The 27,056-nt window shown below is 42.3% G+C and overlaps 1 protein-coding gene across 5 annotated transcripts in view; it reads left to right on the top strand.

The window, feature by feature from the left end:
* Positions 1 to 22,176, top strand: part of ASCC1 (activating signal cointegrator 1 complex subunit 1) — a 119,614-nt gene extending 97,438 nt beyond the window's left edge. For 4 of the 5 annotated variants that reach the window (XM_083364819.1, XM_083364816.1, XM_083364817.1 and 1 more), the window contains one exon: positions 21,227 to 22,176. In XM_083364819.1, coding sequence (XP_083220945.1) covers positions 21,227 to 21,346 — 120 coding nt within the window. In that variant the 3' untranslated portion in view covers positions 21,347 to 22,176. Of the gene's footprint in view, positions 1 to 10,775; positions 10,852 to 21,226 lie in introns of those variants that run through there. The other variant, XM_083364821.1, reaches the window with a different exon arrangement.
* The last annotated feature ends 4,880 nt before the right edge of the window (positions 22,177 to 27,056 follow it).

The raw sequence follows: 27,056 nt of genomic DNA, 5'->3' as shown, positions 1-27,056 counted from the left end.
GTGTTCCCACCTTTCAGCAGTTATAGAAACACAATGGGTTGCTCACCTTGCCTTATCCTGATACTGCCATTTATCATGTGAAGGCTATCAGAATATTGAGAAACGAATGGGTATCAAATTGGGATTGCAAATTAAATGTTTAATTCAACTAGACATCAGGAAAATGTTTCTAATAATAATGACTGCTGTGACAGTGAATGAAGTTGCCTCAAAACCTCCCGTACTGGTGGAGTTTCAGCAGAAGCTAATTGATCATCTAGCATTAGACTGGATGATCTCCAGCAGACATGTCAAACTCGCGACGTCACGTGATATTGCAAGACATATCGGGACTGTTTTGCCATTGCTGGCAATGGGGTGGGCGTGGCTTCCGGATGACACGTCTGGCCCGCGGGCTAGCAGTTTGACACCCCTGATCTCCAGGGTTTCTACCAATACCTACTTACGTTATTTTGCCAAATTGAATTTCCCATTGCTCAGAGCACAGAGGGATTATTTTGGCAGCAAAGTTATCTGAGCCACTTTTGTTTAGAATAAGATGTATAATTTTATTTAGGGTGTCTTCAACTGATGCTTCAGATCTTAATATTGATGCTCTGATGAGTTTCCTTTGGGAGCATATTGATAATTCCTACAGTGAATGCCTACTCTGGCAAACATAGACTTTTTCCCCCTTTCATTAATATAAACCTGGCATGTGCAGTAGTTTCTGAGTTTATGCACAAATTACACAGGAGACTATTTTGGTCTTAGATACATCTAACAGTAAACCCAAGAGGACATTATTCCTAATTTATTTTTGTCAACTTTCTGCCAGTGAAAAAATTATCTAGGTCAGGGGTCTTCAAACTTTTACCTTTTAGGACTCGTGGACTTCAACTCCCAGAATTCCTCAGCCAGACATGCTGGCTGAGGAATTCTGGGACTTGAAGTCCACAAGTCCTAAAAGGGCCAAGTTTGAAGACCCCTGATCTAGGTTATAGGGCAGTGGTGGTGAACCTATGGCATGCGTGCCAGAGGCAGCACTCAGAGCCCTCTCTGTTGGCACGTGTGCCACCGCCACCAGGAGCAAGTCCATTAGGCCGCCATTGCTGCCCGGAGCAGGAGCCCCGTCCAGCACAAAGGAGGTGAAGCTCAAGTAGAGGTGGTAGAGCAGAGGTCACCAACCATTGTCAATTGGTGAACAGAAAGAAAAGGGAGGGGGAAGCATTTTACATGTGTGCATGCACATGGGGCCGCGAGCACACACACGCTGCAAATGGGGCAGGGCTAGTGCCTGCATGATACTCACTAGCCTTCTTGACTTTTTCTTCCTTCATAGTAATATCATTACCACCTGGATTATTTTCTCAATAAGCCAGTGTTTCTCAACTATGGCAACTTTAAGACGTGTGGACTTCAATTCCCAGAATTCCGCAGCCAGCACCTGGGAACTGAAGTTCACATATCTTAAAGTTGTCAAGGTTGAGAAAGTGCAATAAGCTAAAGTGCAGTAAGCTAAACAAGTTCCCCCATGTGGTAACTTATACCCCAGAGTTGACCAATTCTCAATTTGTTTCTATCTTTGCTTCCCAAGAATTTACTTGAATTAATTCAATCTAGTGTTTAGTGTAGTGTGTTTGTGCATTTATTTACTGAAAACTTCATATGACTCCCATCTTCTATATCAATTTTGAACAGCTAGCAACAGAAAGCCAGAGCAATATAATAAAACTTCTAGTACTCAAACAAAAGACACAAAATTAAAATAATAGTACAATAATCAAAGCACCCTAAAACTCAATTGCACATGCTCCATCTGTTTGGGGGACATCTGGTATTCTAACCTAATGCCTGGAGGAAAATCCAGAATTTGGGACTCTCTGAATATCAAGAGGGAAGCTGATCCATTGTGTAGGTACTACAACAGAGAGGGCACAAGGCCTTGATCCAACAAGATGGCATCGTTTAATATAGGGGACCTGAGCACACCCAACCTGTAAGATCTACTGCAGGGGTCCCCAACCTATGGTCCGCAGCCCAGGACTGGGCACAGGCTCGTGGCCAGCAGGCCCTGGAAATGGCTGGCTGCTCTGTGCATGCATGAGCATGCATTCCCCCCCCCACACACACACTTGTGCTAGTGCCCGTGGTTCCATTTGCGCATGCATGCGGGTGCGAATGGGGATACTACCACGGAGTAGGTGTCTGCAGCCTGTTTGCACATGTGCTGCTAGCCCTGGTGGTTTGCATGGCCCATTTGCACATGCTAGCTGCTGAAGCGAGTATGTGGCTGTTCGCGCATGGGCACGGCACCAGCGCATGCCGCATGCACAAATGGGGCTGCTAGTGCTGTGCCGACGTGTGTGGCCCTGTGCGTGCCCATGCACGCTCACCAATTTTGAAGCTGCTCTCCTTCGCTCCGGTCCTTAAGTTCGGTGTTGTGATTCAGTGTCAGCTTGTGCTCCCAGCAGTTGAGTCTGAGGAATCTGAGGAGGAGGAGGAGGGGTTTGGAGAGCCTTTGGTGTCGAAGGAAGGCTCTGATGCACTGCAGGACTCTCAGCCTGCCCCCTCCCCAGTCGTGTTCCTCATGAGGCTCAGCTGTGTGAGGAGGAGGTGTCGGACTCAGAGGAGTCACAGCTGAATCTGTTCAGAGACGCTAGAAGCAGAAGGCAATCCAGCAGAGTAGAGCAGAGAAAATCAATGAGGCAGCTCAGTGAAAGGAGGAGAAGGCATTGAGAAGCCACGCCTTGGGACAGATAATAAAAGGGGAAGGTATGGGCGGTGCTGGTTGCTGAAGGCAACCATTCGGAGACATTCAAAGAGAATCCTGGTCTGTTCTTGCTAATATGTTTGACTCTTGTTGGATGTTTTGAATCATGTATTTTTGACTGAAGAAAATATTCTGGTGCTTTTTTGTTTGAAAGACTTTATTATTTGGAACTGTAAATTGGGTTGGGTTTTTCCAGCCTATTGATTGTTAAAAGGAAAAAGGGGTTGTCCCTGACACACAAACAGGGCCCGTCGTAGGCTGGAACAGAACACCCAGAAAGGTTGGAGACCTCTGATCTAGTGGAACTGGCAGAAACTATCAGAGACAGGTGTCCCTCAAGTAACCTGATCCTGTGCCTTGCAAGTCTTTAAAGGTGATAACCAGTACCTTGAATTGCATCCAGGAGGCTCCTGATCCAGCAATGGGCACTTGTGGCACATGATAGAAATTTGTGCAAAAGCTCCTTAGCTGTACTTGCCACCTGTCCTTGAATCTAAGACAATTCACAAATTATATACCAACTTTGGGGAAATGCTACTACCTCATTAAGGTTTAAAGATGAAAAAAAAACCTGGATCCCCGGTGTGTGTGTGTGTGTGTGTGTGTGTGTGTGTGTGTGTGTGTGTGTGTGTGTGTTTTAACACAGAAAACCAAAACTACCTCACTAGGACTGAGTCGCCTTCTTGTCTTCCCTATCCATTCCCTTCAAAACCTCCAGACACTGAGTTAGTACCTTAATGGCTTTTTCCCTCCAGTCTTTTTAATTGAATATATTAGCAGATTGAAACATACAACTGTTCTGTACCAGCCTGCTACCGGCCCTGCAGAAAAGGCAGGGACAACCCCTTTTACAAGAAGGCAAGGAGCTGGAACTAAGCCTGCCAAATTTATGGATACAAAAGCAAACAGAACAAGACACGAACCATGAAACAGGAGCTATTCAAGCGGTTGCCTTCAGCAAACCAGCCCTCCCACGCATTCCCCTTTTATACAGTTCAGGGCGTGGCTTCTCTCTGCCTCCTTCCAAGGTGCCCCATTGCCTTCCTCTGTTTACTCCTGATTGACTGCCTCCTGCGTCGGGCGTCCTTGAACAGGGCCAGCTGTGGGTCATCTTCATCCACGCTGTCAGGCTCACACAGCTGGGTCTGCTTCGTGACCAGGTGGGAGGGGCCTGGCTGAGGGCTCTCAGCAGCAAGCTCTCCAACCCCCTCAGCAACCTCTCCAACACCCCCCTCCTCCTCCTCTGAGTCGTCCGACCCAAAGGCCGAACCCACAGGCTGACCCTGAATCACAACAACAACGAAGAAAACAGGGTTTGCATATAAATTGGATTCAGGGATGATAGTTCCCACTTCTGAGATTAAAATAACTCATATCTTTTTGTGTCATAGGATATTAAAAGAACAAAAAAAATGCATTTAGTCAGATTAAAAAAAATCCTTATGGGATTGGGAGATCAACAAATAAAAGTAAGTTTAACTAAAACTTTGCATGTTATAAAACCAATGGCAGATTAACGTCCATCTGAGTGAGGAAAAATGACACCACAACAGCCCTCAAGGGCCCGAATATGGAAAAACGATTTATCCCTTTCCCTTTTTTTGGCCGGTCGTGATATAAGATGTAGAATAGGAGAAAAATGAACTTAAAGGAATAGAAAACTCCATGGATAGATACATTTAATACATACCTGTTAGTTTGTCAGCTAACATCCATGAATGTCTTTCTTATCGAAAACCACATTAAATATGTGAAGTTGAAGGTAATCTATTAAACCAATGGAAAATCAAAAGATTAATTTTGAGAAACCGAAACCTTTGTGCTGCCATTTGTATTCCCCAAGGCCTTTTCCTTAGCTGAGTCTGAGAGAGGGAAAAAAAATCTTCGATTGTTCTTATTACTTGAAGCCTGGAGGAATGAAGTGATGTGATAATAAAAATAGAAGTCCTGAAATGAAAATAAGAACTTTTTTTTTTTAAAAAAAGGCATGCTTGTCCCTTAACTCTTACAGTATGTTTGTGATTAATATGCGGCTAGCTACTTTTCCAAAAGTCAATTGTTCTAGCAAAGTTTTCTGTGCAGAAGAACGAAGCCAAATAATGCTTACTGTCTCTTTTATTCTCAGACTTCTATTTTTATGTATTCTAAAGCACCCGTATTCAGGTACCAGATAACTTCTGATGGTTAATTTTTTTTAAATAATTGTATAAGCTTTGGCCTACCATGCGTTTTTATATCTGCAATTCTTTGTCGCTAATTAAACAATAGGGCTGGCTTAGAAGTACATTCATTCTGATTCTGTATTTTTTTCCTATATGGCTTGCAAGGGTATAAGGCAGGGGTAGGCAACCCTGGCTCTTTTATGACTCGTGGACTTCAACTCCCAGAATTCCTGAGCCAGCCATGCTGGCTCAGGAATTCTGGGAATTGAAGTCCACGAGTCATAAAAGAGCCAGGGTTGTCTACCCCTGGTATAAGGAGAGAGAAGAGAAAGGAAGTTGGATTAATGAAAGCAGCATCATGACACAACTCTCTTCCCTTCTCTACCTCTGTCGCAATGTCATGGATGTGTCATGCCCCAAAGGTGTAGAACTTATAGCATGATGCCACCACATTGTTTTCTCCTTTCTTGTAAAATCAGCAAGGTTTTGTAGGAGTTGGCAATTATGATTGAGCTCAGCAGAAATTGGATGATCAGAACATCAAGTGACCGATGTCTGGGAAATTACAAACCCACCTCTTATCCAGGGCTGGTCTTTTTAAATCAACAATGCCCTTTAAAACTTGAAGTGTTCCCTTGAATTAAAGTTGAAGGCTGTTAAGGTGATGCTTTAATTGTGTGTATGTGCATGAGAGAGAGACAGAAAGAGAAAGAGAAGAAGGAAGGAAGGAAGGAAGGAAGGAAGGAAGGAAGGAAGGAAGGAAGGAAGGAAGGAAGGAAGGAAGGAATTAATTTAAAAATTCAGGCACCATGGTAGCAGAGTTGATTTGAGGACCCACAATTCAAGGATGCTTTATGAAACATTGCATGAAATTTTAAGACAGGATTGTTTCTTAAAACCAGGTGTTAGGAATTCCTATGAAGAATAAGGGGAACAAGTACACCATTCTTTCAGTCTCTTTATTGCATGACATTTGGCAATGTAAAAGCATATGTCAAGTGCAAGGAATCAGAAAGCAAGTGACAAGAATCTGAACTACTAACGGCCAAAGCAGATTGGTGGTAGATAAGAGTCAATGGAATTCAATGAGGGCTGGTGGGCATGAAGGGAGTCCAAACTAATGACATGCTTGACCCCTCCCTTGGGCTTAGCCTGGTCATCTCCCACAGCACTCTGTATATTGCAAATTCCAGGCAAAATCATAAGAAACATACCAAGGAAAGATGTGTGTAATCATTGGTGCAATCCCAGAAGTTATGTATAATCATTGATGGTGCAAAGGGCAGTCGTGGTTTAAGGTACTCTGTATATCTGCATTTTGTATATCTGCATTTTGAGGTCAAAAATAGCAGTTTAATCCTATAAATGCTCCACTGATCCATAGCTTGAAACTTTGTAGTGTATTAATGGCAAACAAAAATGGGAAAATACTGATTTTGTTTTCTCTTAGAACACTTTTCTTTGGCGCTAACGTAAGACAAACAGAAGAGAGATCTCATTGTCTTATCTGTAACTTTTGACTTTTGACTATCGTATTACAGCCACAGTCCAAAATTTATTTCAGTCCTTGTTCAGAATGCAATGAAACTACTGTATTAGTTGTTAAAATAAATGTAATCAAATAATAATATAATAATTGGCATAATAGGCCCCAACTACACTCTCAGTTTAAATGTCTTATTAAAGTCAATCCCTGTGGTGGCTTCAGCTATGAAAGCTACAAAACAGATTTTTGCAGCTACAAAACAGATTTTTGCAAATAGAAATGTAATTTTAGATTCTCTCTTATCAAAGAGAAATTGGATGGAAAATTTATCTGAGTCACTTTGAGAAGCAGAATAAAATTTGCAGTTCAGAACATAGAGATATAAATTAACATGATTGAGTCTCATCCAAAACATGGGAAGAGTCCCCAAGGAACTGAAGTTTCATAATAACCTGCCTTCAAAAAAATGCCAAGCATATAGTGCTGAAAGAAACTCTAGAACAGGGGTCTTCAAACTTGGCCGTTTTATGACTTGTGGACTTCAACTCCCAGAATTCCTCAGCCCAGACATGCTGGCTGAGGAATTCTGGAAGTTAGTCCACAAGTCATAAAAGGCCCAAGTTTGAAGACCCCTGCTCTAGAAGGTGCCATCAATTTTGGGGAGTAAATAAGATAAACTGCTGGACCAGAATTCTCTAAGATGTTGAAAAGTCTTTGAAGTTCAACTTAAATGATTCTGAATGCTATGTCTCAGCTCATCTGTTTGATCCCCTCTCTAATCTTTTCTGATTGTGAAGGTAATAGATATTCAGGTGCAAGTGCATAGAAATGCAAATGACATCTGGTGCTCTTCTACCATGTAGAGATAATATAACCAGAAGGACTCCCATTGGTGTTAGAATAAGCCTTAGCCAGGCTCTGAAGATAATTGACCAAACATTGTTGTCGGTTTTGGGCAACCTGGCCTCTTGGCTTAGAGCCACTTTAAGAACATATTTGGGTGACTTGAAACATTTAAAAATTGGACATTTTCAAGGGGGTCATCACTGAAATGAGGTCCCAATTGCACCTCATAAGATAATGTTGTAATTTGTTTGTTGCAAAAAGTGTGATAGCTGATAAAGTTCCTTCCCTGCTTTCCATTGAATCTTAATGTTGCTGTTGCCCCCCCCCCATTTTTTTGAGCCATGTATTTAATGTGAGCAGTTTCCTTGGAAATGACTAAATATTGAAAACATTTGATTTGTTCTGCGTGACGGATGTCTGTAACCAGCTGTGGAACTTTGTAGATTGGGGGAAAAAAACACATGCTTTGTTTTATAATATTTCATAACTTGGTAATGTTGAACAAGGGCCTGAAGGGATCTAACCTTGTCTAGGTCAGTGACAAGATGACAGCGTCACCTGCATAAAAGAAAACGAAAGATATTTGTCTGCAAGTTTGGGGCGTGCAAAACTATCCCCTGAAGAGTCTGACGAGAGAATTTATATAAATATCAGGAATAAGGAATCAAAATATAACCTAGTTTTACCCTCTCAAGGAGCTCTCCAGAGTGACTACATTTCGTTTTCAGTCTTGTATTATCGTATCATTTGGGCATCAACAGTAACAGATCAACAGTAGAGTTGCTAAGTTTTCCCCATTAAAAGGTAAAGGTTTGTTTCCCTTTTCCAGTCATGTCCAACTTTAGGGGGCTCATCTCTGTTTCTTAGCTGAGGGAGCCAGTGGTCATGTGGCCAGTAAGGCCATACGCCGAAGTTCATAGAACGCTGTTACCTTCCCACCGAAATGGTATCTATTTATCTACTCACATTTGCATGCTTTTGAACCGCTAGCCGTAGGTAGGCAGGAGCTGGGCAAAATAACCTGAGCTCATCCAGTTGTGCGCCCTCAGGTTTTGAACCCAGGCTGTCAGCTTTCCAGCTGGCAAGCTCAGTGTCTTTAAGCGCTGAGCCATTGCTGTCCCTTCTCCATTAAAGGATTCCCCAAACCAGTCCTGAAATCCACCAAGACAGCAGATGAGACATTTTTCTGCATGTGTATTTTCCCACCAAACACTGCAAGGGTCAGGTGCTAATCTATAGTAGATAATCTGCTCTGAGGGCCTCTACTCACCATTCATCTTCCAATATATTCTCCTGCACAAGCCAATTACAGAGGTTCCCGTTCCAGTTCCTGGATTTTAATTTGCTAATTATGTTCGGTATTGACTTAAAAGTCTTTAGCTGGCAGGATCATTGCTATAATCTTTTTTTTAAAAAAAAAACAACAACAACCAGAAAAAACAAGGACATTAGCTATACCCCAAACCTCTGTGTAGCATGCAGTATATGCTAGGTTAGCTATATAGACAAACAATCATCCTAAAAAGCAGGAGCTAACCAGTCTCTGTTTAATGATGTGAGCTCTGCTAGAATGAAGTGATTATCAGGAACTCGATTTCATTTTAATTGGATGATTTAAGGCAGGCATGTCAAACTTGCGACATCACGTGACGTCGCGCGACGTATCGGAACTTTTTCCCATTGCTGAAAATGGGATGGGCGCAGTTTCTTCGTGACGCTCCGGCCCGCGGGCCGGCAGTTTGACACCCCTGATTTAAGGGCTTGTTCTCTGTTCCCTGTTTTGAAAGCCACCATTGAAAGTGAACCAGTGATAGTCAAAGGTATCATCACAAGTTTCTCCAGGTGTATTTTCCGGCGTATAAGACGACTGGGCGTATAAGACGACCCCCCAACGTTTGAGATGATTTTCATGGGTTAAAAAGTCGTCTTATACGCTGGAAAATACGGTATCAAAGTATTGTTCCCTTGCCCACTTTAGTATATAACAAGGCATTCGTGATAGACTTGGGGTCAAGGTGTCCTCAATAACCCACAATGACCTGCCAGAAGGATGGGTTATCTTTGGCCACTTCAGTAGGTCCCTGCCCCATTAGTCCTAGAATAACTCTTTTCTTCTCTTTCAATGCAGTTCTGTAACACCTTTTCGACCGAATCATATTTCGGCCATTACTGATTCGTAGATTTCATTTTCTGTCATTTAAAAGAGTCAAGCAGGCCTTTTGGGGGCAACCACACAATCATGATCAAATCACAATCAAAAGCAGGATGGCATGGAATAACTTGGCATCTGTCTTCACCACGTTTCTGAATCTTCATACAATCTATAGTTCCAATATATATTTGTCAATGGGACAAGTGCAATCTATTCCTAAAGCAAAATATTGCTTTTTTGTGAGCCAACAGGGGGTATCTTTTTGTGAGTCAGCTGGCTGTAATTGTGAAAGCAGAGGGCTTGGAAGTCAGGCTATAAAAAAATCATAAAATAATCTACAGCTGAGAGTCACTGGCTAGAAAATTGAACACTGTCTCAGATGAGCATCCCAGGCAGGCAACACAATTCAAAATTAATAGGTCTTGATATTTTATCATTGAACTTGGTGTAGCCTAGCTGTATTAAAAATATATTGAAAATGCACAAATAGGGCCATATTATTATGGCCCATTCTGGCAATAAAGTCACTTTTGGTGAAATTTGGGAAGTCTGAAAAGATACTACCACAGACTAAAATTACTGTCTGATAATTATGTGAGCAAGTTAATTTAATTCTAAATAGTGCTCAATATATCATAGTTTTTGATTTGTGCAAGAAAAATACCTCAGAAGTCCTCAAGTTATGTCTGATCACTTAGCAACTATTTGAAGTTACGACAGACCCCCCCCCTCCCAATATGAAATTTCAAAGTTACAATGCCCCATTTTCCTATGTGATTGCTGGTTTGGGTGCTTTACAGTCCAGCTTTACAACCGTTTATAGTGTCCCGTTGTCATATGACCACAATTTGTGAGTGTTTTTTGCCACTTTCTGGCATTTAGTCCCAGATTCCGGTAACAAATGACCACCTAACAAATGCTGAAAAATCAAATCCAGTCTCATGATACATCAACTTACAATCACAAGAACTTATGACCACAATTCCAGGTTCAGGTTCAGTCATAAATGGAGGACTACCTGTATATAACAAGGATCTAGAATTCCTACATTACTTAACACATACTCTAAACCAGACCATTGACTTGACAATCCCAACTCAAATGTTGCAAACAGTCAGTGTAGCTTTTTTTTATTTTCATGGACAAACCTCAGTTCTCTCTTCTCCCTAAATAACTAATGTGGAAAGCAGGTTAACACATGCAGCAGTGTTTGTGTGCTGGCCCATTTACGTAGAGGAACTGTCTATGTCTTAGGAGGGAACTACTAGCTTTCCCCCCCCCCCCCAATGTTTATTTAATATAACATGTTTTTGCACTTTGGCTCCTGAGTAACAGAGATACAGTTTTTAAAAGTTGCATTGCAATATAACCCACCAGAAATGAAGGCTCCAAAACAGGTAGTCCTCGACTTACGACCACAGCTGAGACAGAACGTCCATGCAGCTGTAGAGCGAGATGTCACATGACCATGGACTCTCGGTTGCTGTCATAACTACAAACAGGCAAGTCGGGGGGGGGGGGGAGTCCCAGACAGGGAGCAGGAGAAGGTCCTGGGAAACCCAGTGCAGGTCAAGTTGAGGAAGGCTTCTGTGTGGTGGGGAAAAGAATATCCTGCAGCTTGGGTCTTGGCATACTGTGTCTCTGAAGCAGGAAGCCTTAGTCCAGGGGTAGGCAACCTTGGCTCTTTTGTGACTCAGGGACTTCAACTCCCAGTCAGCTATGCTGACTCAGGAATTCTGGGAGTTGAAGTCCATGAGTCAAAAGAGCCAAGGTTGCCTACCCCTGCCTTAGCCTCACCCACCCCAACTTGGCCAAGCAGTGTGGCAGAAAACCCATCATGCTCCAGAAAGTGGCAGACACCCTGTGCCGCACTCCACCACCTAGCTGACTTTCGCCCACCTCCTCCCTCTGCTGACGCAGCTCACCTGGCCTAGCACCAATACATGCCAGGCAGCTGCTGGCCACACCCGGCCTTCTTCCTAAGGTCGCTCACATTATTTTTGTTTTTTTAATTTGTTTCTTTGTTTATTAAATTTATTTGCTCATTTTGAAGCAACTCTGGGTAGCTTCTAGCATAAAAAAAATTAAAATCATCGGTGATAAGTATTCCTAACACCACATGGAAATGGAACTACTATCAAAGTAAAATCATAGTAACAAGATGGCACAAGGAGGGAGAAGGACCAGGGGTGGGGGTGGGGGCGAGGCAGGGGACAGATGGGATTGTTGTATCTGTTCTTCAGATCACACACACTATTCATCCTCTGGATCGCAGGCACTAGTCTTGCGATGCTTCAGAAAGCTTCTGAGGCCTTCATTTGGAGAATGAATGGTACGCCTGATTTGGAGAATGACACAAACGGCTTTGATGAGAAGACTTGGCACAGTTAGTAGCTTCCTTGCATACGGAAGGTCAGGCTGGGTGGTGGAGGAAAATTGCAAAGACCAGCTCCGTGTCAGGGTCTGTGGAGCGCAGGATGGCAGGGGCAACTGGAGCTTTGCCCCAGTGGTGCTGAGGTGGCTGGCCGGGGCGTGAGGTGGCTTTCCTCGGTGGCAGCAGGGCTAAGGTTGGGACTGAAGTACAGGTCATCCTCGACACAACCACAACGGAGCCCCAGATCTCGGTTGCTAAGTAAGACAGATGCAAAGTGAGCTCGGCCCCATTTCACGACTTTTCTGGCCACAGTTGTTAACTGAATGGCCGCAGTTGTTAAGCTGGTAGCACAATTGTAAAGTGAATCTGGCTTTCCCGTTGGCTTGGCTTGTCAGACCCTGGGACACGGCAACCATCACAAATAGAAGCCCATTACCAAGCATCCAAATTTTGGTCATGTGACCCTGGGGATGCTGGAATGGTTGTAAGTGTGAAAAATGGTCCCAACTCACTTTTTTTCAGTGCTACTGTAACTTCGAGCAGTCAATGAATTAAGTCAAAGACTACCTATAGAGCAGGGATTCCCAACCCCCAGTCTGTGGATCAGCACTAGACCACGGCATGCCAGAAATCAGTCTGTGCAAACAAGCAAAGCCCCATTTGTGGGATGCCGGCAGTACATGAAACCACGCCCTCTCCGGTCCGCAGAAAAAACTCTCTCCACAGAGCCATTCCCTGGTGCTTGAAAGGTTGGGGACCTCTGCTGTAGAGGGCCTATGACTTCACCACAGCCATCTCGCCATGGCAACCCGCTACGGGACAACTCGCCCCGGCCACTTCGCCACAGGACAACTCATTGCTGGACAAAAGTTACACCAATAACAAAGAAACGGTGGAATAGAATCATTAAAAGAAAGGATGCAAAAGGAGGGACAGAATGAAATGTGATAGACAACAATTAAAAAAATTATTTATTTATTTTAAATCATTAAATAGTATTATTAAATTGTTCCGCAGTGATTGTCCTGTGGCGAGTTGGCTGCAGTGAGGTGGCTGTAGCGAATTGGCCCATTCTGCCCTGTAGAAGCGTGGGGTCAGTGGCAGCTGGCTGAGGCCTGCTGAAGGTCTTAAGCCTCGGCACTGCTACTGACAAGCAAGATGGGGTTGGTCGGCAGATGGAGGGAGTTGAAGTCCCCTGTAGTCTTAAGTGTGGGCTGGCTCAAATTTTGATCACATGACTGCAGGGGCAGTGCAACTTCAGACACAGGTCACAAGTCCCATCGCTCAACGCCATCATAACTTTGAACATTCGCTGAAGGAATGGGTGTAAGTCGTGGACTCCTTATATTCCATACTTTATAAGCTTAGTCAGCCTCAAGATAACATGGTAACCATGTTCAGTGCCCAGTGCTGGAGGAACCTTCTACGCTGAGAAAGCATAAATGCAGGATCATGAGGACCTGTGAGAGCTCCTAATTTAAAATATCTGGAAAATAAAAAAACAGGCATTGTCTTAAGTTCTCTGTCTGGCCATCAGATACAAAATATGAGCCCTGTCAAAACTGCTGGCTCTGCAAAAAATTACTGTCTCGGTATTGCATTTAATCACAGTGGCCTTTATGTAAAACAACTCTGTCCCGTGTGTGTGTGTGTGTGTGTGCAGAGATATTTCCACTGTAGTAGTTTATACCTAGGAGATATTTTTATCTTTAGCCTGGAGAAACAAGTCGCATTCCACATTATATTTTATTGCTATAATTGTGTGAAACCATTTTCCCAAGGAATTGTCTAATCTTTCTTTCCCCCTCCCCCACCCCTAAATTAAATAGCGTGCATGCTGGAACAATTCTTTTCTGAAAAGCCTTGCTGCCCTTTATTGTCGCTAAGTTCCTCAAGAATAGAAATTCAAATCTTGATTATGCAGGGATTCTAATTATTCCACTTTAACTGTACACCTCCCCTCTTTTCCAACATGTAACCACCTATTTGTCAACGCTGCTAACATTGGATGTTCCTGCTTTGACAACTGATGAAAATGCAGCCATTTTCTCTACTCCTTTACATTGCTTTTCTTGCTTTAGAAATCAGGTGCAGCAAGAGGGAGGGGGTTGGAATGTAAGGTTAGCTCGCGGTAACATCGCTGTGGTGGGAACCCAAGGACAAGCTGATAACAGTTTGGCGGGCTGTGGAGTTAAGGAGCAAGCCACGCTTTAAGCTAATTGGGGAATGTGATTTATGACAGTTTACTGAGGGTGGGAATTGTACTCTGTTACTTTGTATCCAGGGGAGGGGAATTTAGTTTTTGGGTTCAACTATGTAGTGCCAATTCTTTGTTTCCCGAATAAATGATTCTTTAAGGAAAACAATGCCTCGAAGTTCTTTTCAAGGGTTTCATATATCGGAACCATGATAACTGTCCGCCTCCCATCTTTTCCAACATGTAACCACCTGTTTTTAGTGAGTTAGATTTTTACTGACCATTCTCAAAGGGATTCACAGAACTGCTTCCAAAGATAATTCACTATAACGTGACAGTATAAGAGAGAGAAAAAGAGAGAGGTACATCTGTATGTTTTTGTGAGGTCTAGAATTCTTCAGTCACTATTTAAAAGGACCAGGTATTAAAAAAAGCTTATAAATTCGAAAGGGTGCACTTTATTCTTGAAATCCTGTATCAGACTTAACAGGTAGTCCTCAACTTAGGACCGTTTGTTTAATGATGGTTCGAAGTTACAAGGTCCTTGGAAAAAGCAACTTAAGACTGGTCCTTAAAGCACCACCCCAGGGTCCTGTGGTTGTAATTCAGTCATTTGGCAAGTGGTTCACAGTTACAAAAGTTGCAGCATCTTTTGCATGCGTGTGATTGTAATCTGCAACCTTCCCGGCCAACCTTTGACAAAATCAATTGGAGAAGGCAGAGTCGCTTAATGGCCATGTGATTCAGTAAACCACCACATGATTTGCTTAATGACAGAGGGAAAATGATTGTAAAATTAGGTCTGGTCACATGATGACTCGCTTTATGACCACACCAACTTACGATGGAAATTTTGGTCCCAATTCTGGTTGTTAGGTAAGGATCACCTGTACATTACAAATACTTCAAGTGCTAATATTTTGATTTTATTACAGAGTTGGGAGAGATCTTGGAGGTCTTCTAGTCCAGGCCCCTGATCAAGGACGAGACCCTATACATTTCAGATAATTTGTTGTCCAATCTCTTTTTAAAAACCTCATGTTGGAGCACCCACAACTTCTGGAGACAAGTCGTTCCACTGATTAATTGTTCTCACTGTCAGGAAATTTCTCCTTAGTTGTAGGTTGCTTCTCTCCTTGATTACTTTCCATCCATGGCTTTTTGTCCTGCTTTCAGGTGCTTTGGAGAATAGATTGACACCACCACCCCATCTTCTATGTGGCAGCCCCTGAGATATTGGAACACTGTTATAATGTCACCCCTAGTCGTTCTTTTCATTAGACTAGCCATACCCAATTCCAGCAAACATTCTTGTATCTTTTAGCTTCCAGTCCCCTAATTATCTTGTTGCTCTTCTCTGTACTCTTTCCAGAATCTCTACATCATTTTTATAAGATGACCAAAACTGGATGTAGTATTCCAAGTCTGGTCGTACAAAGACATTATAGAGTGGTGTTAACACTTCACTTGATTTTGATTCTGTCCCTCTGTTAATGTAGCCTAGGTCTACGTTGGCTGCTTTGGCAGCTACAATACACTGCTAGCTCATATTTAAGTGATTGTTCACTAGAACTCCAAGGTCCCTTTGGCAGGTATGTACTATTGAACCAGGTACCACCTATGCTATACCTGTGCATTTGATTTTTCTTGCCTAAATGTAGAACCTTACTTTTTTCACCAATGAATTTCATTTTGTTACGTAACGCCCAAAGTTCAAGTCTGTCCAGATCCTCCTGTATCTTAAGCCTGTCTTCTGGAGTGTTGGCTATTCCTGCCAGCTTGGTGTGTCATCTGCAAATTTGATGAGTTCCCCATCTATCCTCTCGTCCAAATCGTTGAAGATGTTGAAGAGCACTGGGCCCAGAACAGAGCCCTGGGGCACCCCACTACACACTTCCCTCCATGTAGATGCAGTTCATTAAGGACTACGCGTTGAGCACGGTTGGTCAGCCAGTTACAAATCCATTTGGTGGTGATGCTGTCTAACCCACATATGATACATTGAATCGAAGAATATTCATTTTAATATATGCTGAAAATAAACACTGAAATTCAACATGAACCAGAACTAGAGTATTTATATTTCAGTCTTATTTCTAACTTCCAAACTTTTTGGTTTAATTTATTTCCTTCGTGATGCAGGCCTGTTGAAACTCTTTACCAAACACTAGATTTTTTTCTGGTACACTAGTCTGCTTAACTAAGTAGAATTGATTCAGGACGTTACCATTTCATCTCTCTTGAGACCAACTATTCCAGCCATACCTCTGCAACTTCCAAGCATTTTGTGTAGCCAATTAAGTCTTTATATCTGGGCTTTTGGATTTTATTTATTTATTTATTTATTTATTTATTTATTTTACTCTTCCTATCAGAATTCTTTTAGCTCAAAATTAGCATGAAGTCTCCTTGCATGCTTTGCATGTTTGAGATCACCTCAGATTACAAAAAGCATTGACCTCTATGGGTTGCAAAGATCATTTTAAAATCTTTATCTATCCTATAAAGCACTTCATGATTGATTTTTTGGCTATTTGGGGTGGGGAGGGGGAGGAATCATTGTCTTGTAAAAAGGTGAAGCCTTGTTTCGGTTTCTTCACTGATTGTGGGACACAAATGTTGATATTTAATTGAATTCAATCTTCTGCGCACATTTTTTTTCTTGCGCCATTGGGTGGTGTACCCCAAAATATCATAATGTCAACAAATGCTTTCATTTTATTATTTTTTTCTGTTTTTTTCCCAATGTGTCTTCTGGGCTTTGGGCTGAACAATTGATTCAGGTTTTCTTTTGCATATTTTACAATCACTTTGGGATAAAATCAGCTAAAATATTTCCCTCTGGCAGTTCTCCCATAGAGCGGCTTGTCGTCGTTTCAGCGAAATTATATAGTGAACAGCTACTTCGGATCAGCCAAAATTTTCAGCAAACTATTTTTAGTGATCAGTGTGTTCTGACCAGTTTTCAGATAGTTCCAGCAGAAATTTTTCTTGGCTTCTCATATTTTGCCTTGACTTCAACAAATGCACATAAGTTCCATTATTTAACACCATTTCTCACAGTTGAAATTGCTACTTGGAGACATTTAGAGGTTCTTTTTTTTGTAGCCCTGTCCTGCTTTGTAAGAGAGAATTATCTTAATTTTCAGCTGCTCAGACAACTGGCTAGAGGAGCTCATGTTGTTTAAAGTAGGTAGATCTGAGAAGCTTATTGAGGGGTCACAATATTTGTCCTCTTGTGGAATTGCCTTTGAGTCCTTTGTAGGTCTCACAGTTCGATCACTTGCTCGGTATTATTAGTCTCTTCAGAGTTCAAAATAAAGCTGAATCACCTGGAAGGGTGTCCAAACCTGCTACATTCACCATTTGCTTATTTTTAATCTGAAAACAGCCACATGTAATTAGCAAATACACATTCAGATTAGCAAAAAGATACCTGTTTTAATTTTGTATCACATGAAGTTCGGGTCGGCTTCTATTCATTTAGGATTCATGTGGGCATTACAGCTTGATTGGTGGTGCTTCAATTTTTGCATGCCACTAAACGGGTCATATAGTAGAACATTAAAATAAATAGCCAAAACCAATAAAAAGCCATTTAAGATCATCAGCGTTGGGGAGAACGCAGTTAAACAGATATTGGAATTTCAGTACTGAGCTTGTCAGCCGCAAAGCTGACAGCCCCGAATTGAGACCCCAGAGCTGCGCAACGATATGAGTTCCCATTCCTGCCCCAGTTCCTGCCCCACCTAGCACTTCAAAAGCATGCAGGTGCAAGTATATAAATAGGTACCACTTTGGTGGGAAGGTAACAGCATTCTGTGCGCCTTTGGCATATAGCCATGCTGACCACGTGACCACGGAAAATGTCTGTGGACAATGCTGGCTCCTTTGGCCAGGAACCAGAGATGAGCGCCATCTCCCAAAGTCGGACATGACTGGACAGGGAGACCGGGTTGTTAACTAGGAATGGATAGGGTGTAATGAAACTGAAGGCTTTTTCAAAGCCTCTGGGATGACTTTGAACTTAATGGCAAGAAGAGTTGGATATAACCCATGTTGAACTAAGGGCTGGGAGACAGATGTAAAAAGGCAGAAGTACTCAGATGGAGTATGGATTTTTTAAGCTTGTCTTGATGGGGAAACTAGATTATTCAGCCTTTGTTGACCCTTGGCACAGCAGCATTCAGCTGAGTTTGAAATTAATGCAGTTGTTCAAAGATTTTCTAAACTAGTTACTTTCATTTTAAGGCAGAGCAATTTCCTGCTTCTTTAATGGATTGAAGAAAACCACTTGAATGTGATGGTTCTTCAAAGCAATATTACTAAGTTCTTACAATAATGTATTCGTATATATATATTCATCTGTCTCCTGTATTCTATTAATTGCTGAAGCAGCTTTCTCCTGAACTTTACGTATGTGAGTATGCAAATGCCCTTGAAAAGCTACGTTACTGGTATTTGGAAGAAGAGCATAGTGTTTCTGATTTCATTATTCTAACTTGGACAAGCTAGCCATCGATGGATATAGGTGGATACACTAAATGCAGATTAGTAATCTACATAAATTAGAAATATCTCTCCTTGCCCCATTACCCTCCTCCCCCACTGCCAAAACACCTACTCAGTCTTGACTAAGCAAATTAAAGGTTTATTGTCGGATCTTGGTGCCAAAGTCCTGTCTTCTTTGATGTACAGGCCCTCTTTGTGTAATCTGTGGGAGCAGTAATTAAAACTTCTCTTGTGTAAGAAAGAGCTGCAATCAGATTTCAGTAGAAAGAAACCTTAAGAAAGGAGTGTGTTGGTTGGAGAGCTGATAACAACTATTATTTTTCTTTTTATGTCGTCCAGAGGGTTGTATAAACAAGAACTGTGAAATGTCAGAAACAGAGATGATTAACTGATGGGCCATAGGCCAGATACTATTATTATTATTATTATTATTATTATTATTATTATTATTATTATTATTATTATTATTATTATTATTATTATTATTAATTATATTTATATACCGCCCTTCTCCCGAAGGACTCAGGGCGGTGAACAGGGCACATATAAAAAATACAGGATACAAAAATTAAAAAGAATTAAATAGTAGCCCAGCTAAAACAATCAATAACAATATAAAAATCCCCATTAAAACCCCAATATATCCCCCATCAGGCCAGGCCGGCTTGTTCAAATAGATGGGTCTTCAGACCGCGTCGGAAGGAGCGAAGGTCAGGTGCCATCCGGAGCTCGACCGGCAGCTGATTCCATAAAGCCGGAGCGCCCACAGAGAAGGCCCTCCCCCTGGGGGCCACCAGCCGACATTCTCTGACCAGAGGCACCCTGAGGAGGCCCTCTCTGTGGGAACGCACAGGGCGGAGGGAAGTTGACGCCGGCAGCAGGTGGTCTCCGAGGTACTCCGGACCCATGCCATGTAGCCCCTCATGCCTCCAGAACTTGTGGTGTGCACGTGGTGGAGGTCAGAGGTTAAGATGCTATGCTTGTCAGCTGGAAAGCCAGCAGCCCAGGTTCAAGCACCACAAAATGGCGTGAGCTCCCATCCTTGCCCCAGCTGCTGCCAGCCTAGCAGTTTGAAAGCATGCAAATGTGAGTAGATAAATAAGTACCACTTTGATGACATGCTGGCCACATGACCACGGAAATGTCTTCAGACAGTGCTGGCTCGATAGCCTTGAAATAGAGATCAGTACCACCCTCTATAGTTGGCAATGACTAGCAGAGTAAAATACGTAAGAATTCCTTACTCCAGAAGTATTGAAATGCGTTTTTCTGGATTTTTTTTTGTTATTATTCTGTGTCTCACTGTTAAAATAAGGTAAAAGGTAGGTAAAGGTTCCCCCGCACATGCGTGCTGGTCGTTTCCAACTCTAGGGGCCGGTGCTCATCTCTGTTTCAAAGCCGAAGAGCCAGCGCTTGTCCGAGGACGTCTCTGTGGTCATGTGGGCAGCATGACTAGACGCCAAAGGTGCACGGAACGCTGTTACCTTCCCACTGTAGTGGTCCCTATTTTTCTACTTGCATTTTGACGTGCTTTCGAACTGCTAGGTTGGCAGAAGCTGGGACGAGTAACAGGCGCTCACTCTGTTACGCGGCACTTGGGATTCGACCCGCCAAACTGCCGACCTTCTGATCAACAAGCTCAGCGTCCTAACCCACTGAGCCACCACGTCCCTTGTTAAAATAAACCTACCATTAAAATTATAGACTGATCATTTCTTTGCCAGGGGGCAAATGTACAAAATCAGCAGGGGATCAAATAATTTTCCCCCTCGCTTTACATACGGATGTACAAATATTTATTCATAATCTCATTATTTGTTTTACCTCAGATTCTTCCTCGCCCGTCACTTATAAATGTATATTACTAACTTTATATTAGAGTCTGACTAGCTAGGAAAACGTGAGGTGATGTGCCCAACTCCCCTTAGAGACTGTCATAGACAAAGCCACGCATCTTCTAGCTGTTTAGCCTTCTTTTCTACACTTTTTCCAAATGAATTTTTGGGAATGTAACCTAGGTTAACAGCTGCCAGCCAAGAGGCTGGATTTGCCCTTTTCCTGCAATAGATCAAATGGAGCCAAAGTATTGTTGGTATTCTGCTATAAATAAAGTTTCAGAAACTCCCATCCTGTTGGGTAAAAAAAAATCCTGATAAGTGAAAAAAAACAAAACATGTTTACAAGTTCTTTCAATCTGAGACAGGGGAAGGGGGAAAGAAAATCATGGAACATGTATCAATTATATGTGGGAAAATGGTTTATCATAGGGAACAGACACACACATACCCAGTACAGTAGTCCTCGATTTAGAATAGTTCGTTTAGTGACTGTTCAAAATTACAGTGGCCCTGGAAAAAAGTGACTTATGACCATTTTTCACAGTAACGACCATCCCCATGATTGTGTGATCAAAATTCAGACACTGGGCGACTGGTTCATATTTATGACGGTTGCTATGTTCCAAGGTCATGTGACACCACCACCACCCCTTTTTTTTGCAACCTTATGACAAGCAAAGTCAAAGGGGAAACTATATTCACTTAACAACCGGGTTACTATCTTATCAACTGTGGTGATTCACTTAACAACTGAGGCAAGAAAGGTCGTAAAGTGGGACAAAACTCACTTAACAAGTGTCTCACTTAAGAACAGAAATTTTGGGTTCAATTGTGGTCGTAGGTCAAGGAGTACCTGTCTACTCTTTTGAGGTTTATAATTTCATGAGTCCTCTCTTCTCTCTTTCAGCTCTTTGAGAACTTCGAATTCGGAGAAGTGCAGCTGAATTCCGTCTATCTCTCACAGCGATTCTCCACTGACCACGCCACGGGTTACTACGCCTCGTCTGGGCAGCTCAATTTCTCCTGAATTGCAGACCCATCTGCCCCGATAGATTGCACATAATGAGATCCAGGGGTGTCTAACATACAAGGCGATAAATGTGCCCTGTTTTTAGATCGGGCTCGCTCTGTGCTCCCCAATCAACCTTAGAACTTTGCCAATATCTTGCGCAAAACCTCCCGACCTAAGTTGAACGAAAGAAAATAGCTATGCAATCAAATAAGTTACTTTGATTGGCAGGTGTTTTGTTGGAAACAAGCAAACAAAAAAAAAAGCTGGAAATAAAGGCGTAATAGTACCTGCATTTGGAAAGCTATAAATGTACAGAAATTACCCATTAATTATTTTTAATGGCTAACTTTTCAAATTAAAAAAAGAACATTTTTTGTGGCACTACAGATTGCTCTGAAATCCAAGTCTTTTGAAGCTTTCAAAACCAAACCACTCCCACTGGTAACCTTGTGATAGTTTTTCCTTAATTGCAAACGGTAATATATTTGCATTTGTGTGGTTTTTTTTTTATTGTTTTGTTACATAGCTAAAGTGCTGAACACACTAAGGATTCCTGGTGGTTTACAACTAATAATTAAAACATGCACATTACAAATACAATTAAAGCATCCGTGGTAAATAAACTAATTAAGAGAATTAAATCAAAACATAGTTACAATAATTGTCAGAACATTAACAGCCAGTCCAAAAACAGCTATAATAGTAAAAATGGTGGCAAAAAAATCATCACCAAAGGGCCTTTAGAAGAGTGTTCGTTGTCATCTTCTGGAAAGGCATTAATGAAGATACCAATTTAATTTGTAAGGGGTGCCTGTTCCGTAGAACTGGGGCCATGAATGAGGAAGCAGCTCATTGGAAGTGAGGAGGAATCAGTAGCCTTTCCTGGAATTATCATTAAAGGTTAGAATGATTTGATTAGGGGAAGGTGGCCTGTGTGCATTTAGGTCAGGGGTCTTCAAACGTGGCCCTTTTATGACTTGTGGACTTCAACTCCCAGAATTCTTCAGGCAGGCACGCTGGCTGAGGAATTCTGGGAGTTGAAGTCCACAAGTCATAAAAGGGCCAAGTCTGAAGACCCCTGATTTATGTGCTGAGCCATTTACAGCTTTATAAGTCAGAACTTGTGATGGAATTTAATCTAGGTTCCCAGGAGGGAGGAAGAACATTCCAGAGGAGCAAAAGACAGCAAAGTTTAGATGGTTTGTGTGGGAGACAGTGAGTTAAATGGCTCCTCCCTATGTTTTATGGTGCAAATCATCTGCATTACTTTGACAAGATTTCTATCTATAGGTGAGGCACAATAAAGGACCTCAATGGGTCCTTTGAAGAACCTCAATGGGTCTTTCTTGATTTTGGAGCCTGACAAAACCAGCACTCTGAATTGCACCTGAAAAATTATCAATAGCCAGTGCAGGCTTACAACACCAATGTTACGTGTTTCCAAGATTCGGTAACTGCCAGCAGTTATTCAGGCAATCATTGGCCCTCTCTGCCAGCTGTTGTGAAAATTCCCCAGTCTCTGCTGGAATCTTTCTGGAAACATGAAGTATCTTTAGCATAACATTCATCATCTGTGTGTTCATCAGTGAGAGATCCCAGGTTACAGTTAATCTTATATGGACCAAGAAATTTATAATGTCTGTTCTAAAAATTTGGAGGGAGGGTGCCTGATGTGTTTACGTAACCCTCTTATGGGCTTCTACAATTTTTATCTGCTTGTTGCCTTAGTAAGGCATTTCCCTTCTCTCCATCAAGGTTCTCTCCTTTATTCCCTACATGATCCGACCACAGTAACTGCCCTCCCATCAGTCAGCTACTTTGACAGAAACATGACTGCCAGCATATGTAGGGCTAGACATTACTTGACATAAAGCCAAGTTTGCTATCATCCTTTCCCATCCCAAGCCACAGGGCATTGAGATGGAAGTTTCCCAATATCAAAAGATGAGGGGGTTCCGGGATCTGGCCCTAGAGCAGGTTGAAGAACTTTGAAAGAGAGCCTGCTGGACAGCAGAGCAGCCAATACAACAGATGGATTCCCACCTGGTCGTTACATCCCATCAGGCCTATTCTAAAACATCACCACTGAGAAATCCACCCCAAGGCCTGCTGTCAAAGGATGCTGTGGGGCCCCAAAGCCAGGAGAGCAGGGGGACATTCCTGCTCTCACTCAACCAGATTTTGATTATACACAAATCCACCTGTTTACTCACTGCCATATCATAGAAGAACAAAGTCTTCTTTTCAAACTTGACGCAAACAACAACAATCGGGCCACCGGGACCCAGGAGTAGGGCTACTGAAGTAGAAATGGGGATTAACTATCAAACACCAGGCCTCCTTCCTTCATAGTGGGAACTGTGGTGCCATATACTTCCAGATCTATTATCACCAAAATCTGCCCAATCTCCCTTTTGGTTGCTCATGAAAATAAATAATCTACCTCACAACAAATTAAATTCAAGAAAGCTAGCAGTCTGGCAAGCCACTCCCACTAACCTTACTCCTTATTCCTCCCACATGCCAGAGCCTGTGACAAAATCATAGAAATTGATGGAATCGCTGATATTATTTCACAAATTAGCCAAGGACCATTTCCTCCCTCTAGGCTTCCTCCCTTTCTCAAACATCCAGTCTTGCAAATTATCTCCCTGAATCCCTTTCCAGCAGCATGCCAGTGAAGAAGAGTAATGCAAGCCCCCCCCCCCACACACACAAACACACACCCAGTCACCTTCCTCATGTTGTTTTTTGCTATTCTTCCTCCCACCAGGTGTTCTGGTGGTGCCACGCTGTCACTATTGTCACTCTAGACTTAAAGCTCCATATCAACCAGAAGGACACAGCTGAATCCTCAGGGGTCAGCTAGGCAGTGAGGGACCATCACCATGCTGTCAAGCACCTCCCAGCTCAGGTTCTTTCTTCAAGTTCCCCCAAGACTGAATGTCACTCCACAATTATTTCAGCAGCCCTCATTCAAATATGCCACATCTACAAACTCTGCCCTCTTCCTAACCAATCACACTATCTTCAATTTCTCTGTTTTGTATCCGACAGTCATATTCATAGCTCTATTAAACATTAAAGAGTATAATAAAGGCTGCTTCGTGTTTATAGCTGAAATGATTACCACAATTCAGATAATACTTTTGCAAAGAGCCCTGTTTCTATGGTTTTGGAAGTCCACATCCAGAAATATGATAATACTTAAGTGAACAGTCCAACATGGTCACCAGCCTAGATTACAAGTTTGAAGGATCTGTTTCCACGATCACAAACGTTGCTCCTTCTATGAATCTCAGCCTTGTGGCTTTCATCTTGAAACCATCAGTCGGCTGTTTTACATGAACTCTAGTAAGTCATTTCATAATCACATACAGAGTGAAGAAACGGGGTAGGGAAATAGTTAAAAGGGATACAAGAATAAGTATAGAGAGAATGCCTGAAATTTTCAAATAATTAGACAAATAGGCACTGTTACTGGATGCCAAATAAGTCCAGCAAAACCCAACCCATCAGATTTACTGCCTGCTGGTTGAATATTTTGTTGTAAATAATTCATTTAGGATTTTAATTGCTTTTCAAGGGAAGACCAGTGAGTTCAGATAGCATCCATCCCCAGTTACAAATGGGGGTACAGTACTTCTGAGAAGTCTGCTGAAAAGAATATGAGCGTGTGGTGTTTCCAAAAAGAAAGATAAATTGTGCCACAGGGTTCATTGTGTATTCCTTGGGAATTGTCTTCATGCAATAATAAAAAAAAAGTTTCATCAAGGAAGAGGTTTATTTGCTCAGTCTAGGTCTGCCACCTAATGAGAAGGAAGGACTCATTGGAGAAGAGCCTAATGCTGGGAAAGATTGAGGGCACTAGAAGAAGGGGACGACAGAGAATGAGGTGGCTGGATGGAGTCACTGAAGCAGTAGGCGTGAGCCTAAATGGAGTCCAGAAGATGGTAGAGGACAGGAAGGCCTGGAGGAACGTTGTCCATAGGGTCATGATGGGTCGGACACGACTTCGCAACTAACAAAAACAACAAGGTCTGCGGACTCTGGATGATGCTTATGAAAATCCTGTACTCAAGTTGGGCAGCATCCTTCTTGTAGCAGACACAAATCCATGAAGGATTCTTTCTAAGGGTCAGTCTTAAAACGGGATGAGGATGCCTGATTACTCCCTGAGTGTCTGATGCCCTTGTTTACCTTCGTCAGCTGTTCAGAATCTCCCTTGAGGCTCTTAGCTACGCTTTGCCTTTGGATAGCTAAGCATGGTCCTTCAGGTGTGGTCTCAAGAACGCTCCCCTCCGCTCAGCAGCTTTCAGCGCCTTTGAAGAGATGTTCAGCCAGCACAACTGTCCCTCTTGATTCTCCCTCAGCCCAGATCAGAGGTTGAGAGGAAGGGGATTGGGGGAGGTGGCTGCGGTTTGTGTTCTACCCGTCCATAAAAGCCAATAATATCTTCTGCGGCAGAGAGCAATGGAGTGCATCTAAAAGCTTCTTGACGTATTTTTCACTACGGTCAAAAAATAAGTTGTTTATGCACTTAAGCTGCCTAGTTTGTGCTGAATATTAAAGCCCTAAAGAAAAGGAAAAAGAAAGAAAGATGTGCGTTTATTCTTCTTGGTTGGCGAGTTCCTCTCTGGTCTTCTTTGCAGTTTCTTTTCCCTGATCCCATTTAAACGTGTCGCACCGATTTTTTCTTGAGCTGCTTTTGTCATTGTGGGTGTCAAAATTAATACCACTGGATCTGATTATTGCAAGCCAGAGGGTGCTGGTTCTTATTTGGCTGTAGCCTTCTACACCTTGTTACTGCCAGCCAAACAACATCAAAGGGGTAGACGTGAAGATTAAATCAGTACTGGAGTTTTTCCATTTCAGCTGATTCTGGCTCACAGCACAATATTTCCATGCAAAACCATAAGACGTTATTTATGAGGTTAAGACCTTAGTATAGCATTTATTTTAATGAAGTTAGAAAGTGTTTCATTTAAGTGTGTGTGTGTGTGCGTGTGCGCACGCGTGCGCACGCGTGCTATTCTCCTGTATAATGTATGAGATGTAATTAATTTAACAGTGTTGGATTAAGTTGCTAAATTAAACTCACAGTGGAAATAAACATCTGGAATTAATTTCTATCAAACTGAGCTCCAGTCTAATATTTCACAAGGACACTTTTAAAAACAAACTATTTAATACAGAGATGTTAGTGTTATACTAATTAAATTTAGCTGTTTTGAGTGTTCTCCTGAAAGGAACCCTCTGTGTGTGTGTGTGTGTGTGTGTGTGTGTGTGTGTGTGTGTGTGTCCCTTCCAGTAAGTGTTGACTCCTGATAACTGCCAGGACAAATCACTGCAAATTTCTAGCAAAATTTTGGATGTAGTTTGCCTTGCCTGTTTCCTAGGGCTGAAAGAGAATGACTGGCACAGGGTCACCCAGATGTCTCTCTGCTAAGGCAGGAATAGAACTCACATCCTCCAGGTGCCTTAACCACTACACCTACTAAACACAGTTTAATAATGGACACACTTGGAAGTGTATTGTCATAAATCATACAGTATACTGCAAGAAAAGTTTATTATGTTTAATCCATACAGAAGTAGTTATAGATAGATTGATATCTCAGTAAAGATTTGGAGATGACACCCTACAATATGCCAATTAATATGGCATGCAAGTCTACACATAGGGCAGTTATATTCATATACCCCGAGAGACACCAACTAGCCA

This window comes from Vipera ursinii (genome assembly GCF_947247035.1).
Source record: "Vipera ursinii genome assembly, chromosome: 5".
Classification (NCBI taxonomy): domain Eukaryota; kingdom Metazoa; phylum Chordata; class Lepidosauria; order Squamata; family Viperidae; genus Vipera; species Vipera ursinii.
This window is presented reverse-complemented; position numbering and strand designations above follow the sequence as displayed.